The 14,732-nt window shown below is 44.5% G+C and overlaps 1 protein-coding gene across 1 annotated transcript in view; it reads left to right on the plus strand.

The window, feature by feature from the left end:
* The window catches only part of LOC147882242 (kinesin-like protein KIN-4C), a 200,638-nt gene that overhangs the window by 36,888 nt on the left and 149,018 nt on the right, over nt 1-14,732 (plus strand). The window contains exons 9-11 of the mRNA XM_087401535.1: nt 13,540-13,631; nt 13,796-13,909; nt 14,034-14,135. Coding sequence (XP_087257661.1) covers nt 13,540-13,631; nt 13,796-13,909; nt 14,034-14,135 — 308 coding nt within the window. The remainder of the gene's footprint in view (nt 1-13,539; nt 13,632-13,795; nt 13,910-14,033; nt 14,136-14,732) is intronic.

Here is a 14,732-nt window from a genome sequence, read left to right on the forward strand (position 1 = left end):
TTCTCAAACCCCTCCCAATGGGGAGCTCTGGATGGCCTCCAACCTCTCCAATCTCCTGGCATTACAAACAGTGTAACGAAAAAAGGAGAGGCTCCTATCTCGTTGCCCTTCGTTGATCCACTCCCACTCTCACCAGGATCCCACTGCAAGTACTTTATGGGAACGCCCCCATAAAGCCATAATCTCTAAGCACCAAGGGTAATAAGGTGCGGGGGAGGGTCTATGTACCACTTCGAGTCTGAGCCATGATCCACCAAACCAACAATCCTAATAGGTTAGAAAGCAACACCTCGTAAAACATCCTGTGTGGATCTGGACAGCCTGCCTTTCGCAAAAACGAAGGCATCCTCATTTGCACCAAGAAAAGCAACAACCTATAAACGAATGTCCGCTCTTGTGAACGCTCCCATCCTAGTGGAACATGAAACATGCATGTCATTTGTGTCCATCCAATCCAATAGAATGGATGCATCTATTTCCTGAATTCTTCCTTCACTCCCTATGAGATTGCTTACTAAGTTAGCTTTACAGTCCTCAGGAAGCTTTTTGAAAGCTTTTCAAGATCCCAAAGTAGAGGCAGGGCCCCTCTCCCACCTAGACCACTGCATATAGTGACAGGTACCAAGTGGTCTGCCATGCTCATTAAGTATGCTATCATTCCACATGACAGGCTACCTATCAATGCCTTCATGAGAGGAAGGGGACGTCTCTGAAGAGTACTCCTGAAGCTGATCCAAGCCTTTAGGATAGCATCCATAAGAGGGGAGGAAGGAGACTTGAGATGGCCTGAAGTAAAAATCCATTTGGTACTCTCCATCTAGTCTCCTCCTGAAGTAGGTGTACAAGACTGTATGCTGCGAAAAAAGAAGTCTTTCCACGGCTCTTGTGAAGGCACATGGTGGAGAAAGGAAAGAGAAAGGGTAGGCTTGGGAGAGAGATAGTGATACTCAAACAGAGACATAATGAATTGGAAATGAAATGACTTAGCAATGAACAAAATGAGAGTTACTCACATGTAGACCAAAGAGCTTGTACCTTGATACTTGATTGATTTGACACTAGACAAGTACAGCTCTTATATAAGAGCACACACACACATATGAACACCTATGCATATGGGATAACTCCCAATGTGACACGTGGCATCCATAGGACATACTAGACTAGAACCCACACTAGAATACACCAAACTGACTCAACTTGGCTTCATATTCTAACACCCCCCCATGAAGACAAGGTGAGAGACTACTGGAATGGAACCAAGGATAGAACATGAAAGTGACGGGACTACTAAATTGTGCACTGTCTGAACTAGACATGGCTCCCATGCCAAATCAGAGGCTGAAGTTTGAGCATGGTTCAGACGAGAGGCTTGAATGGCTTTGACTTTCCATGTGTTGGTGTAGGCCTGGGTTTCCATCTGCTAGTGGAGGCAAGAGCCTCTGTAGTATCTGAAGAAGAGATTGGAGAATCTTTGTTGATCTTTTTCGAGAAGAAGAGTCACCATTTCATCAAAGGTAGTCTTGGCAAGCCTAAGTATTTCAAGAGTATGCTCAAAGCGAGTGACTCCTTCCATTCTATTCATGAGGACAGCCATTTCGTCCTCGTAGTCTGGGGAACACTCCAAGCTGGAAAGTTGTTGCACAAGAGATTGCATTTTTGTTAAATGTGCACTATCCTCCATTTTCAAATTATAAAATTGCAACTTCAAGAAAACCTTGGAGTTTGTGATTTTGTTACTGAAAAGATTCTTGAGACGCACCCATATCTCCTTGGCCGTTGATTTGAAGTCGATGTGATGAATCAAAGTATCATCGAGGCAAAGTTCGATGATAGCAATAGCTTTTGAGTTGTGTTGTGTTTTTAGAGGATGAGTTTGGGAATGTTCCTGGATTCATCTAGGTATATATTTGAGTTGTGTTGCTTCCATGTCTTGAGTTGTTGAGGATCCTCAATAGCATCCCATACATTTTCTTTCATGAGGAGCAACTGAACCTTAGTTTGTCAAGTAGGGAGTCCTTTCCCCTTGAACTTCTCCACGAGCAATGAGTTGGAGGAAAGAGACGTCATCATGAGAGAGATGGAGCAGCAAAAATTTGAGGATAGTTCGAATGGCAGGTTGTACGGGCTGGTACGGTGCAGTGAGGGCAGCAGTCCTGAGAGTATTATGGAGGCTTGGCGATTGGAACAATGCGTACTGTACGGAAACATTCCATACGGACTGTGCGGACTGCATTAGATTGTACGGCCTGGTTTACAGCTGATGGTGAGGCAAAGAAGCAGTTGCCCCTAGGACCTAGTGGATACACCTAGAATTTGCCCCTAAGAACTTCTAGGAAGTTTGCGCTTAGACAGTTCCCCACAGCCAAACTATTAGTTGACTTAACCACGGTTTGAGTTACACATGACTTTTCATGTCCCTGTGACACCTGCAAATCCTGCATTGATCCTTTTTGCTTGCAATCTTAATCCTTTGGCGCAAGAAGGAACCATCAAGGCGTTGAAGCATAACGTGGTCATCCATAATGTTAGGGTCAGAAACAATGACCCTAACTCTAGGCACCTCATCAGACCTAACTGCCTCCGCTGAGGATAAAGGCATGCGAGGGAGGGGGGGGATCTCTATGACCACTTCAAAGAATGCTCCAATAGTGGCAAGGTGCCGATGGTACACTTGAGAGAGGCTAGGAAATCGGATAAAAGGAGAGGTAACCCGACTATTTTCCTCAACAGGATCAAAACCCAAAGTGAAGGGTGATAAAAAAAATCCTCCTTGAAGCTAGTGCTAAGGGGTTAGCCTTGAGCACCGAAGCAGTGGCCTCAAGGAATTTAAAAACCACCTCAAAGAAGCCTCATCTCAATAAGCATACATTTGAAATGTGAGGAGTGAGGTCTTCCGTAAAGGTTGCAGCATCCAATCCCTACGATTTGGAAGGGTGGGACCCATGGATGCAAGCAAATAGTGAAGTAGAGCTTTCAAGCTCTACATTCTTTCTGAGTTGCTTAAACTTCGTCTTTTGAAAAAATAATTGTCTTTGCTGCGGGTAGAGGCGGATGAGGATTGACTAAATAGGAATCCATTTGTCAATCAAGGTGAGGAGGGGGCTGAGAAAGAGCTGAGAAAGAGGGGGCTGAAGGGAAGGAGAGGGGGGGAAGGGTGAGAGGAGGAGGGTAGGAGAAAGAAAGAAAGAAAGAAGGGAATTTTATTAGAGTCTTCGGAAGACCGATGGGTCTATGAGACTGAAAGAAAACCTGATACAAATCACAGTAAGGGTGGAGCTACTGAAACGAGCATCATCACCCATGCTGAATCCTAAGTCTGATCATACATAATCAAATACATCTGGATGTAACAATGAAAAGAAAAGGACTGGTGGAGCGGAGCGGAATCCTCCGTACGTCAAGTCCCCCTGGCTGGTGCATAGTTGGTGAGGGAGGTGAGGAGGTAGGAGGGCTAGGAAGAGTGTAAAAGCTACAAAGGGGAGAGGAGGGGGTGGATAGGTAGGTAGGGGTGAAGAGGGGGGGTGGAATGAAGAAGGGGAGGCGGAGAGGAGAGCAACAGGGGGTGCCTGTAGCCCGAGAGAGGGGCAAGGAGGGGGCAGGGAGGGGAGAGGCCCTAGGGAGGGGTGGGGAAGCAGGACGGAGTAGGGTGAGGGGCTAGGGAGGGGCAGGGGAGCAGGTTGAGGAGGGAAGGAGCTAGGGAGAGGGAGGCAGACAACGAGGGGGAAGGGGTAGGCGGAGGGAGGGAGGGGGAGGCTGAGGGAGGGGGAGAGGCTGAGAGAGGGGCAACAATGGAGGGGGAGAGGCTGTGAGGGGGCAGCAAGGGACGAGGCAAGGAGGAGTAATAGCTCAAAGCTCTCTTTTTCCTCTGTCGTATGCGACAAAATTTTAACCTTGGTGGTGCGCAAGATTGAGGAACGGTCTGGGATCAAGCGGCCAAGCATGGCGATGGGAATGAAGTCGGGTCAAAGCCTACCATTGGAAAATATAGATGGGACCGTTTTGTGGATCGTGGTCGAGATAGTGAGGAAAGTAGCGAAAAAGGCTTGATCAAGAAGGATATGAGCTACCTGCAAGGGCTGGTTCACCGGTATGACACCGAGGGTAAATCTGATAGGCGGTGCCATGAATTCTTCGTGGTGTTTAGACTCTACGATGTGTGCCTCAAGGGTGAGTTTGGATAGTCCATTGGAGGAGCAAGGGAATTAGAGGATGACTCTAAGATTGAGTTGGAGAGTGACTGCATACAAACTAATTCTAAAAGTTGAATGATAAAGGTGCAATCCTATCCAAAATGAATGCCGAATCATGGAGTGAACACAAACTGAGAATTCTTGCTTATGGAATGAAGAAAGGTGAGGTCCTTAAGTAGGCACCTCTTACATGATCACTGACATCACTGATGACCTCTGAGCTCCACAATCATCTCCTCAATCTACTCCTAGATTCTCTCAATTATCCTATGTGGCTTTTACCACCACCTAACAGTGCTTATGGGCACCTAACTGTGCCTCTAGCACACACACATAGAAATCAAGGTGTGCCTGGGGCATACACCTTGAGATATCCCATCATACCCCCCCTCAAGGGAATGCCTCAGGCTATGTCAAGGATACATCTAGTCTCATAGTTTCTCATGCCATCTCATGGTGGTCAAGGATAAATCTATGGCTAGGTTCTCATGCTAGCATGGGATTCCCAAAGGTGTGAAGTAAACAAAAGGGATACAAAAGACCTTCCAATGGTTATCTCCCCTGCATGTACATGCACACAATGTCTGCAGGAGGTACCATGGAGCAAAAACACATACACATGGCCTACATCATATGGTGACCAGAGGTGTTTACAAAACACACAATAGTTTATTTCATTCACTTTGGAGGACTATCCAAGCTGAATACCTTGACTAAAAAAAGAGAGAGCTGGAGCATACATGGAGATGATTCAAAAAGCATAATCTTCATTGGATGCCTCATCTTGTGGAGGCACATCAACTAAAAGTAGATTGGCATTTTCTGACTTTGAAGTTGCTTCTTTTTTGGCTCTATAAAACTTTTCATGATGATTGTTTTTGCCACAGTGTTTGCATGGATTGATCTTGAAGCAGTCTTTTGAGAGGTGATTAGTCTTTCCACAATGATTGCAAGGTGAAAACTTGCCCTTCTGGATTTTTATGGCATAGGCTGTGTCATTGCCTTTCCGGAGTTCCATGTGCCTTTCTTCTTCTTGAAGAGCAGAAATAAGACCTTAAAGATTAGGATTAGCAAGATTTTTCAAAGTGGTAACAACATGATCATAATCTTCAGGCATACTCTTGAGCAACACTGCCATTGCATCATCTGTAGTGATAGGAGAGTTGATAGAAGCAAGTTGAGTCATGAGACTTTGCATGTAATTGACATGGGCAGCCAAAGGAGTGCCACTAACCATCTTCAATTCAAAGAAAGCAATCTTAAGTGACAATTTTGAGATGTGAGAGCTAGCACAAAAAATAATGTCAAGCTTCTGCCAAGCTTCTGAAGGAGAGATGTGATGAATATAGTCATCTCCTAAGGCAAGAGCAATGATGCCATATGCTTTCTCCTCTCTAGCAGGATCTCTTGCCGGGTGTGTCGGAGCTGAGGATTCTCCAACATTGGAGGCTGTTGAAGAAGAAGTTGAAGCCGGTTTGACAAGCCCCCAGAGGTTTTCCCTCATCAATGCAAACTTAACCTTCATCTGCCATGTGTGAAAGCCCTTACCATTGAACTTATGCATATTCAAGATGGTAGCCATGAGAGGGTCTAACTGAGAATGGGCACTGTCTACTCTCTTACAAGGCTAGAAAGAGTTGAAGAGCTTCAAAATACAAGCATTTAGAGTAGCAAAGGCTTGCAACCAAAATCCATACTACAAATCGATGATGTTTTCACTTGCATGCTTCATAGAGGTGACTAAATGAAAGTATTCCAAGAAAATCCAGGTATAGCAACTTAAAGGAAAGTTGTAGCCACAGTTGTACTGATGCTTTTCAAAACTTTAAAACCTCAGAAATGCTAAAGTAGCATCTAATGTAGCATCACACTCACAACCTTGTCAAAACTGTCCAAAATAGAGGCCTGAACTTGGAGGGCTTGTATCTCACTATTCAAAGCAAAGAAAAGAGGGCTTTCTGAAGCAAAAGAAAGCTCATATACCAGAGAAGATCTAGCACAGAGGTTGGGCGAAATGGCGCGCTGTTTTGCCTGGGGGAGTTGCTGCAGGCTGAACCTGAGTTTTGACGATTTCTCCTTCGTTACTGAACCAAATGAACTGAAAAGTGACTCAAAACGTTCGTCTTGAGGTCGCCCATCTACTCCTAAGAGGGCTCGGGCAATGGTGCAGCAGGCAGGGAGTATTTTGCAACAGAAGAATGACAAAAAAATGCGCTGTTTGGAGAATGGCAGCCAGCAGAAACGTTTTTTTTTCAATTGCTTGCAGGTGGAAGTTTGCCCAAACGAGGGGTATCTCTAGCAGGAAGGGCTTGGAGAATGGCGGAGAACTGAGGGAGAACAAGCTTTAGCAAGATTTGGGAAGAAAGGGAAGAAATGGTGAAGATGAAGAAGAAGAAGATGGAGAAGAAGAAGATGATGTGGCACAAGTGGGCTCAAGGAAGATCAAAGTGCTCTGATACCATGTTGGTAAACTGAAAGGAAAGCATGGAGTGAACACAAACTGAGAATTCTTGCTTATGGAATGAAGAAAGGTGAGGTCCTTAAGTAGGCACCTCTTACATGATCACTGACATCACTGATGACCTCTGAGCTCCACAATCATCTCCTCAATCTGCTTCTAGATTCTCTCAATCATCCTATGTGGCTTCTACCACCACCTAACAGTGCTTATGGGCACCTAACTGTGCCTCTAGCACACACACATAGAAATCAAGGTGTGCCTGGGGCATACACCTTGAGATATCCCATCATAGAGGCTGTGCTCAAGCCAAGGAGCCAGCATAGAAGATGATTCGGATGATGAAGAGGACGCAACATGGGCTACCAGGGTGATGGCCACGCGCATGGCGGTTGAGATGAGGAACATCGGGATGGCAAGGTGAAGCTGAGTCCAGAGTGGGCCTGCAACAAGATGGGTGAATGGTTGGGCGAAAGAGGCCCAAGGAAGGGTGAGCCGATAGACAAGAGGGGCCCAAGTGAAAAGGGATGAATGGCGAGCTAGGCCACGATGAGCATATGGGAATCGACGATCGAAGTTGAAGTGCACCAAGGCGAAGTGGTGAGTTAGGCCGTGAAGAACCGGTACAGAGCGGCGAGCGAGGCCATAGGGAATGCAAGTAAAAGGATGAGTAGGTGGGTGTCGAGAGCCCAAGTGATCAACTGCAGAAGAGCAGGTGGGCGAGGTAGGCTCAGAGGAAGCTATTCAACGTGAAGAGACCATTGGTTGGATAAACCTAGGACTGGCATGCGACCTTGAGGTATGACGATGGGAAGAATGAGGATGCAATGGAGTGTGCCTCCAAGAGGAATGGGTTGGTCCGATGAAGCAGTGAACGTGGACTTAGCTACGCAAAAATTTGGCAAAGTCAGTGCCATGGTGAGAAGGTGGCCGTTTGGATCACGGCCAAGGGAACATGTAGCGAACCAAGACTTGGGCGCAGAAGTCTCAGCTGAATAGTTAACAATGCGGAACGAGCTATGTGGCCGAAGGGCCATGACGTGAAGGTCGAGCTGTCGTGAGGCTCAAGGGATGAATTGTGATTGAAGAGATGAGGCTAAAGGGATGAACTGTGAAAAGATAGACCAAGGGATGGAAGAACAGGTGAAAAATGCGACATGGAGTGGTATGCTATGATGGACTTGGCTGCAGGCGTGGTCAAGAAAAGGGGCGACACGTAGCATGAAGGCGGATCTAGAGATGGGTCTAGAAAATAGGCCAAGGAATGGAAGGATTGTGAGCATGTGTTGACGAAGATGGTATGGGAGTTTAGGAGTGGGATCAAGAGCCGCGGTCCAAGAATGTGAAGAAGTGATGCGTGGTGATGAGCTAGTCCAAGAGGATGCAGAGGCAACATGTGATGAGACGGTGGTGCGGGAGACAGTAAAAGAATAGAACGCAGTGATGTTAGCTCGAGTAGGTGCAATGTTTGCTTCAAGCATAAAAGAGCAGGTATCATGGACGGGTCTAGGGGGTGGATCCGAAGTGCAAACTTCCAGACATTTTCTTCTAATGCTGACAATGGAGGAAAAATGGAGCTTCAAAGTTCTTATCTTGCCTCAATGACGGTCTAAGGTGAGGGACTATTGGAATGGAACCAAGAATAGAACATGACAATGACGGCCATTAAACTATGCACCCTATGTAACTCAGAGGCTAAAGTCTGAGCGTGTTCAGAGGTTGATCCAAGCACTCTCATGGCTTGAGACTCAATATGCTTAGAGACTCACGTTATAGCATGGCTACATGACCAGCTCATAGGTCTAGGAATACACCAACATCCTGGAACTCGGCCAGGCCTGATAACGAGACCTATCAAAGCCAATACATTGCTCCCACAATACATCCCCCTCTAAACTATCAAAGCCAATACATGGTTCCCACAGTACATCCCCGTTGGCTTCATAACAGGACATGTTAGGAAGCCACACACCAAAATAGGAAAATATCATTTTAGGAGGACTACCCAGGGCAGAGGATCCCAAAATAACATCAAGTATGTAGTAATAAAAAATAGATCTCTTATGATAAGAGATGTCCTCTAGGTAGCCACTGCACATGTGTGCACATCCCTGCGAGCTGATGACGATGTCGATGAAGCGCTAGGTAGGAATGCCCCAAAATATGTGTCGGTGAAGTCCATGGAGTAGTTACATGGAGCACTTACATGATGACTCTCAAAATGTAGGAAGGAGAGTCACCAATGTCGAAGTAGAAGACTCAGGTACCACGACCAATCGGGAAGTCGATCAATGCGAAGTACCTCAGACACCGATCGAATAAGCAATGTTGAAGAAGTCACTTGTTGATGTAGCGTGGTCTACATCAAGCTCGATGTAATGCACTAATCAGAGAGATCACTCTAGTGGAGTGTGTCAGAGTAGTATCGTAGAACTCACATCTAGCTCGGAAAGTCTTCACCAAAGTTTGGAGTAGTCACGTGAAGGAGTCACCGCAATGTAATGTCAAGAGCTCACATCAAGTGACGGGTAGAGAAGATAGAGGCAGCGTGGACAGCAAGTGTAACTTTGGAAAGATCACCTTGATAAGTTCTTCATGAGCTAGAGCAAGTTTGGAACTTCTTCATGGTAGACAGAAGTAGAAGGACAGCAGCTCCAAGAGAATTACAGGCAGAATACAGGCACCAACTTGCGGGCAGCAGCTCCAAGAGAATGTCGGGCAGAAGGAGCAAATGGCGGGCTGGAGCAGAGGTAAACGATGAAGAGGATGGACAGCTCCATGTTGAGCTGGTTGCATCATGCTTGGGCTGTCAAATCATTGAGGTCTAGAACAAAATTTGTGCGCAGAAATAAATTTGGTCACTTCTTGCAAGGGCTGTAAATTTTCATAGAAAACTCGGATTGCAATGATGTAAAAACAAAATTTGTAGTACTCAAGGTCATTTACAACTTTGCTGAAGACACAAAGCCGTGATTCTGCTTCTAGATCCAGATAGAAGTGTCACATTGTCCGCATGTCATAGAAAGATGTAGCAAAAGGAAAGAGAAGAGAGGTGGCAGATCATGGCATGGAGAAGAGAGCTTAAGGAGAGAAGAGGGCAGCCTTCCAAGGAGGAGGTAGAGTAGCTTCATTGGCCTCCCTCACCTCAACCTCTTGGAAGAGAAAGAGAAAGAGAAAGAGAGAGCAGGAGGAACATGGCTTTGATACCACATGAAAGATCATAGTAGTAGGGAGAGAAGCAAGCTAACACTAGGAATGGAAAGGAAGGATAACAAGCATAATGGAAATGAAATGGAAAGAAAATGAAAGCAATGGAGAAGTGGTCACATGATACCAAAGAGCTTGATGTTGACTGATATATTAGACAATAGACAAGTACAACACTATATAGTGTGCCACTAGACTCTAGAAAGTCACAATGTTTATGGGATATCTCCCAATATGACACGTGGCATGTCTAGCACTCACTAGACTATAAAACCACTCCTAGGCCAACTAGAACACTCATTTTAGACTCACTTTGGCTTCATATTCCAACACTTATGATGTGGGCTGGATGGAAGGTCTGGCTGTTGAAGCTGTTGGATACCTCACCTGGGGATGGGAGTGACAGATTATTGTTCTACACATTGGACTTAGGTGAGAGGACAAGTGAACCATGCGCTTCCAACTTCCGAATCAAGTCAACCGGGGTCATAGGGAAGTTGGTGTTGTACGCTGATTGGTTATTCTGGTTGGATGCAGCATCAACACAGGTAAAGAAGATGTTGTTCTCAAGTCTCACACATGGGCTTGGAGCAGCATCCAAAGTAGGTTCCTAAATGAAGATCTAAGCAGCAAGGCCTCTCAAAGATGTGATGTTGCACGCTCAAAGACAGCATCCGCTTCGCACAGCATCAACTTAGAACATAATGTTGGCAACAGGTTGGAAGCACTAGCCTGGCGCAATATTGTGTTCAACAGGTACTTCAAAGAAGCAGATTCGGTGGGATAAGCCGCCAAATGTCACATTGTACGCAGGTTGGAAAGATTGGCCTGGTGCATCATGCCTCGTCACATCAGTGCTTCAATGGCAAAGATCTTGTCGTTGTAGCATTATTGCAACATAATGTTGTGGGCGGGTTGGAAATCCTAGCTTGGCGCCGTAGCTTGTATAGATCATACACTACACGTAGGGTGGAAGTTTTGGCTAGGAGACACTCTCTTGGTTGTGTATTGATTCGAAACTTCCCCGCCCGAAAGCATGTTTCGATATGTTCTTCAAAAGATGTATTTGCGCTTAAGGCATTTGTCATGTACTTTGTAATATATTTTGTGCGTAACAAGAAAAGTGTAACCTCAACTTTGTGCTCGTATGAGGAGAAGGCAAATTTTCAAGTCGAGGAAAGTAGGGTAGTGAGTGTGTGGTTACTCATTTAGGGCGTTCCTGAATCGAGGCAGGCTTGTGTGTGTGGCCACAGAATTCAATCTTGTTTGGGGCTAAGCTTTGGGCTAACACTCTCACACTTGAGATGGAGCTGAAGCTCTCTTAGGGTGTTAGAGAGTATATGGGAGGTAGTAAGATCTCCCATATGTGTTGGTCAACTCTTACGTTTTCTGCGACCTGAGAACAAGCCTCAACGTTCTTGTAACTCTCACTTGCAATACCATGTGCCGTTTTGGCTGTGCAATCTCCTTGTCTTCCGTGCGTTCATGAGTGTGTGCACTCACTGAAAACGTACATGATGGGCTGGGCTTGAGAGTACAGAGGATCGGTGCTGGGAATGCGTTTGGAGAGCGGATGTGTGAGTTGTGACCACGGAATCAGGTGAGCATAGGGAAGGTGGGCTCCTGAGAGAGGGGGAGCTGCCCCCATCACGTTCTATGTTGTGTCTGGCTAAATATCAAAATTTCCAGGCATCTTTTCGGCAATCGTTCTATGATTGCCTACATGCACGGGATTTGGATTATCATGCTGCCTTGTTATATAACGATATCTTTTTAATGCTTGTATTTGGTTGTCCTTTCTTTGGGACTTTTTTTTGTATTATAATTGCAAATGGATTTCACCATGAAAAACAAAGAGTGTGTGTGTGGTAATATATAATTACATGGATTTCACAACACACAAAAATGTGTGTGTGTGTGTACATGACACAAATTTCTTTTTTTTTTTGGGTGGGGGGGGGGGGTAATACTCTATATTACTGCGTGGGAAACCTCAAAAAGAGGTAAAAACCCACTATTAAATACAAAAAAGAAAAGCTACAAAAGCAACACCTGTCTAGAAGAGATAGGAGATGGAGATAACAGGAAACCAAAAGGGAAAAGGAGGAATATATGAAGTTACACACCTCTAGATGGCGACATAAAAACAATATCCTCCAATATCATAGAGTCTTTGGTGACCCTGCCGTGTCTAAGTATCATTTCGTCCGTGCTTCTCTACTGCAATCATTCTTTGACTGCCTACATGCACGGGATTTGGATTATCCTGCTTCTTTGTCCTATAATGAGATCTTTTGAGCTTGTAACTATGTGTCCCCTCTTCTTTGGGGGGACACTTTCATGGTTTCTTGTAATATAATAGAAATGGAATTCACAAAAATAGTGTGTGTACAGGACATATTTTCATTGACAAGTGCCACATTTGATAAGGATGTCAATAGTTTTTTTTCGTTAATGTTTGTTGCATCTAAAGGTTCCTCAGGTATTGTCGTGTGTGTTAGAGATTGAGATAGCTCAATTTGTGCCACCTATGTCGATTTTCCAATTCTTCTTCTATTGTTCTCAGATCTCTTTTAATGACTTCTTTAATCATCCTTATAGTTCTGCATACATCCCATCATTGTTTGATAGCTGTAATGTTCCAATTTGTGCCACCTATGTCGATTTTCTTTTCCAATTCTTCTTCTATTGTTGCCAGATCTCTTTTAATGGCTTCTTTAATCATCTTTGTAGTTCTGCATACATCCCATCATTGTTTGATACCTGTAATGTTTCAATTATACTTTAACAAAGAGCTTAATTAACTATTTCTTTGTCAGTGCCAAATTCCTTTCCATGATAAATGTTGTATAATTTCTTGAAATATTATTTCATTGTGCCCTTCTTCTTTTGGATTACTTTTCACAATATCAAGTCCTCATTCTCTGAATTTGAATCTTCATGCCTACAAGCTTGTGCTAATACTCTTTATGTGGAAGGGGGTTAATGTGCTCCATTCTGTTTACACTCATTATATATATGTGCCTAGTTTCACTTTGAAGTTTAGTAAGCACCTGATGTTCAAGTTTGTAAAGTTGTCATGGTACATATGCTTGTTACACTCAACCATAGGGAGAAGATTACAACTGTAAGGGGGGCCAGCATACAATGGGTTGAAAAGTTTGAGCATAATTGTCTATATTCAGAGCATGGACACTGCTTCCAAAGAAAGAATAGAGTATTATGACAGCTTGCTCCTATGGTTGACTAAAGTGACAGTGGCACGTCGAGCAAGTCCTAATCAATTTTACTGGGCAGGTTCTCAAAGTTAGGAAACAATCACAATACTTAAATGAATATTCGCATGCGAAATTATCTCCTAGCATCTATGATTGACAGCTCTAAGAAGAGCAAAAATGTTACTGCAAGGATCTTGTGGTGGCTCTTGCAAAAGATACGCACTGGATTGCACAGTATCCTGGTGATTTCTAGGTCTAGAATGTAAAATTGTCTCTTTTCTGAACACGCAGACACCTTTTTTCTTGTGTTAAAGACAAAGGATAAAACTTTAAAAATCTTCTCCATTACAAATATACTATTTTTTAAATTGTATATCAATGCACTTATATCTGTACACATTCGAGTGTGCAAAAGGAACTCTATCTGGCGATCCTAGTTCTTATCAATTTGTGTATTCGGCAGCTTGTGTCAGCCCAGCAGATACAAATGCTGAGGAGACTCTAAACACTTTAAAATATGCAAATCGTGCTCGCAACATCCAAAATAAGCCCATTGTATGGTCAGTTATGTCCTGAAAGAAGCTAATCTGATGTGCTGGAAAGAAGCTAATCTGATCTTCAGCACAGAGTATAAAAGCTAAAGATTTGAAGCTTGAAGAGTTTTACTTTTTTTGTGGGACCTTGGAGTCTCTCAAACAACACGTAGCAACCATCTGCAGGTAAACCGTGATCCAATTGCAGCAGAGATGCAGAGAATGCGACAACAACTTGAACTTCTGCAGGCTGAGCTCGTGTGTGCACGTGCAGTTGGTGGCTCTTCACTAGATGCTCAGGTTTAAGTTTTAACATAAAATCCTATGAATCAGAATAATGTGGTTTGCATTTCTAGATTGGAGTTGACGAACAACGTGATCATGTTATCGATTATAATATCTACTATTTCTTCCATGTGATTAGAGAATCACATGGCTAGAAGCAAGTAATGCAGAACTGCAAAGAGAGTTGCAGGATTCACAATCTTCTTACGAGTTGTTAGCTAAGCATATGCTGGAAGCTCAGGTACACAATTCGTATGTTTTCTTTTGTATACACTTGATTTACTATTGGGACAGAAATCGTTGCATCTTTCAGGTTGAACTTGTCCACATGGGCATTTTCCTGCCATGTATCTGTACAGCTGTATGAATTATGGGTAGAGATTAGAGCACCTGCCCTTTGGCACAGACGGATATCTAGAAATAATTTTTTCATACTGCAATACAAAAGGGATCGTTTGCCACATGTGTCGTGCATACTTGTCAGAGGGTGAAGGCTCCTCAGCCTTGACACAAGTGTACTTTGGTGTCACACAAAAAGGGCTCTCTCTATGCTCTCCACCCAGCCACGGCCTCTAGAGAGTGCTTCCGCCTCCGTCATATGTGAACCTTGTCGAGTTCTTTTCTCCCACCATGATGAAGCTCTCTCTCTCTCTCTCTAACCCCCACGCTACCTTGCCACCCCCTGCTACCCTTCTCACTAACCCCCCCGCTAACTCGCTACCTCCCTGCTACCTCGCTATCCTCTCGCTAACCCCTCCGCTATCTCGCTTTACCCTCCCCCCCCCCGCCCCGCTACCCCTCTCTACCCCCTACTACTCCCTCCACTAACCCCCCCGCT

The sequence above is a fragment of the Dipteris shenzhenensis genome, chromosome 30 (genome assembly GCF_047967505.1).
Source record: "Dipteris shenzhenensis isolate YYH24624 ecotype China chromosome 30, Dip_SZ_1.0, whole genome shotgun sequence".
In the NCBI taxonomy this organism is placed as follows: domain Eukaryota; kingdom Viridiplantae; phylum Streptophyta; class Polypodiopsida; order Gleicheniales; family Dipteridaceae; genus Dipteris; species Dipteris shenzhenensis.